This window comes from Eufriesea mexicana, unplaced genomic scaffold (genome assembly GCF_001483705.2).
Source record: "Eufriesea mexicana isolate 0111107269 unplaced genomic scaffold, ASM148370v2 scaffold325, whole genome shotgun sequence".
NCBI classification, from domain to species: domain Eukaryota; kingdom Metazoa; phylum Arthropoda; class Insecta; order Hymenoptera; family Apidae; genus Eufriesea; species Eufriesea mexicana.
In genome coordinates, this window is record NW_016908500.1 from 641,786 (window position 1) to 643,452 (window position 1,667).

A 1,667-nucleotide genomic window follows, 5' to 3' on the forward strand; every position below is an offset into this window, starting at 1 on the left:
ATGGGAGTAGGTAAAAGTCAGTTTTCTGAAGAAGAATTACAAGATTACCAGGTATTTGATACCAATTAATGATTACACATTTCATTTAATTATTTAATCTTATTTTATATTATAGGATTTAACATATTTTACGAAAAAAGAAGTTTTGCAGTAAGTATATTTATATAATTTACATAATATCTTTTTAATACTAATTTATGATATTTATAAAATATATTATACTTTTGTTGCCGCTTATTATAGCTCTTGTAGATTTCTATAATAAAAAAAAGGAAAAGATACGTTTCATTTGCTATGATAATAATATAAGTGTAACTTTAGGTTATTTCTTTATAATTTTGAAATATAATGTATTTAAATGATTGATGTTTTAGTATTTCAAACAATTTTTACTCATGAAAAATAAAAAACAAATTTATTTTCATATGACATTTTGTATAAGTTTGTAATATAAACATGTTATATTATTTTAATTACTTTATAAAAACAGAAATTAATAAGTACTATTTTTAGTACTTATTTCAAAATAAAAGAAAAGAGTTTAACTAAGTTTTATAATGTTACTGAATTGTTAATAATTTTTGTTGATATTTTCATGAAATTATACTCACAGAATTCAAAACAATTCCTATGTTTTTATGTATTAGTAGCAGTTTTTTATATTTTTATTTTTAAACAAGTAGTTCATAAAAAGTTATTAATTAATGTTTAAAATTTTGATTTTACATAACAGTGCACATCAAAAGTTTAAAGCACTTGCTCCAGAGAAGGTTGGTCATAATAGAAATGCAAAACTTCCAATGTCTAAAATCTTACAATATCCTGAATTAAGAGCAAATCCCTTTGGAGATAGGATTTGTAAAGTTTTTAGTTCTAGTCAAGATGGAGATTGTACCTTTGAAGACTTTTTAGATATGATGTCTGTTTTTAGTGACGCAGCTCCAAAAGCTGTAAAAGCAGAACATGCCTTCAGAATATTTGGTAATATTTACATTTCATGTGTCAGCCTCCCTAAAATTTTATTTATTAATCGATTTGTAATATATTGTATACAGATTTTGATGGAGATGATATGCTTGGCATCGGAGATCTAAGACAAGTAGTAGATAGACTTAATGCTCCACAAAGATTGAATGAAACAGATATGCAACAAGTACTCCAATATATACTTGATGAGGCAGATCTAGATGATGATGGTGCACTTAGTTTTGCAGAGTTTGAACATATTATAGAAAAAAGTAGTGATTTTTCAAAGTAAGAATTACATAAATTTAATTTTCGTTTGTTCCAATATTGAAATTGAATTTATTTTAACACATTTATATTTGTTTTCAGAAGTTTCTGCATACGTTTATGAGATGTGAAATTTTGATAAAAAATAGTAAAGCAGCAACATAAGACTGAATATCATATTACTGAATATTGCAACATGGTCTGTAGGCCTAATAATTTTTACTGTAAGAAGAAAGATAATTATAAGAATTTAGATGGTGTGCCAATGTTTCCTGAAGGCCTATTGTATTAAAAATAGTTCTTTTTTGTAAAGGAACACACTTTTAGAATTTTCTTAAAGTAAACTAAACTGCCACATTAACTGCCACATTAACTACCACAAATAGTCAGTACAAAGTTGTTTACTGACTTTAAATTTCATCATATTTCAAAAT

At 24.9% G+C, this 1,667-nt stretch overlaps 1 protein-coding gene across 1 annotated transcript; it reads left to right on the top strand.

The window, feature by feature from the left end:
* LOC108556156 (calcium and integrin-binding protein 1) lies at positions 1–1,390 on the top strand. The gene is made up of 5 exons (XM_017912126.1): positions 1–51; positions 116–150; positions 734–981; positions 1,056–1,254; positions 1,336–1,390. The coding sequence occupies exons 1-5, from the start codon at positions 1–3 to the stop codon at positions 1,355–1,357; spliced, it is 555 nt and encodes a 184-aa protein (XP_017767615.1). The 3' UTR covers positions 1,358–1,390.
* The last annotated feature ends 277 nt before the right edge of the window (positions 1,391–1,667 follow it).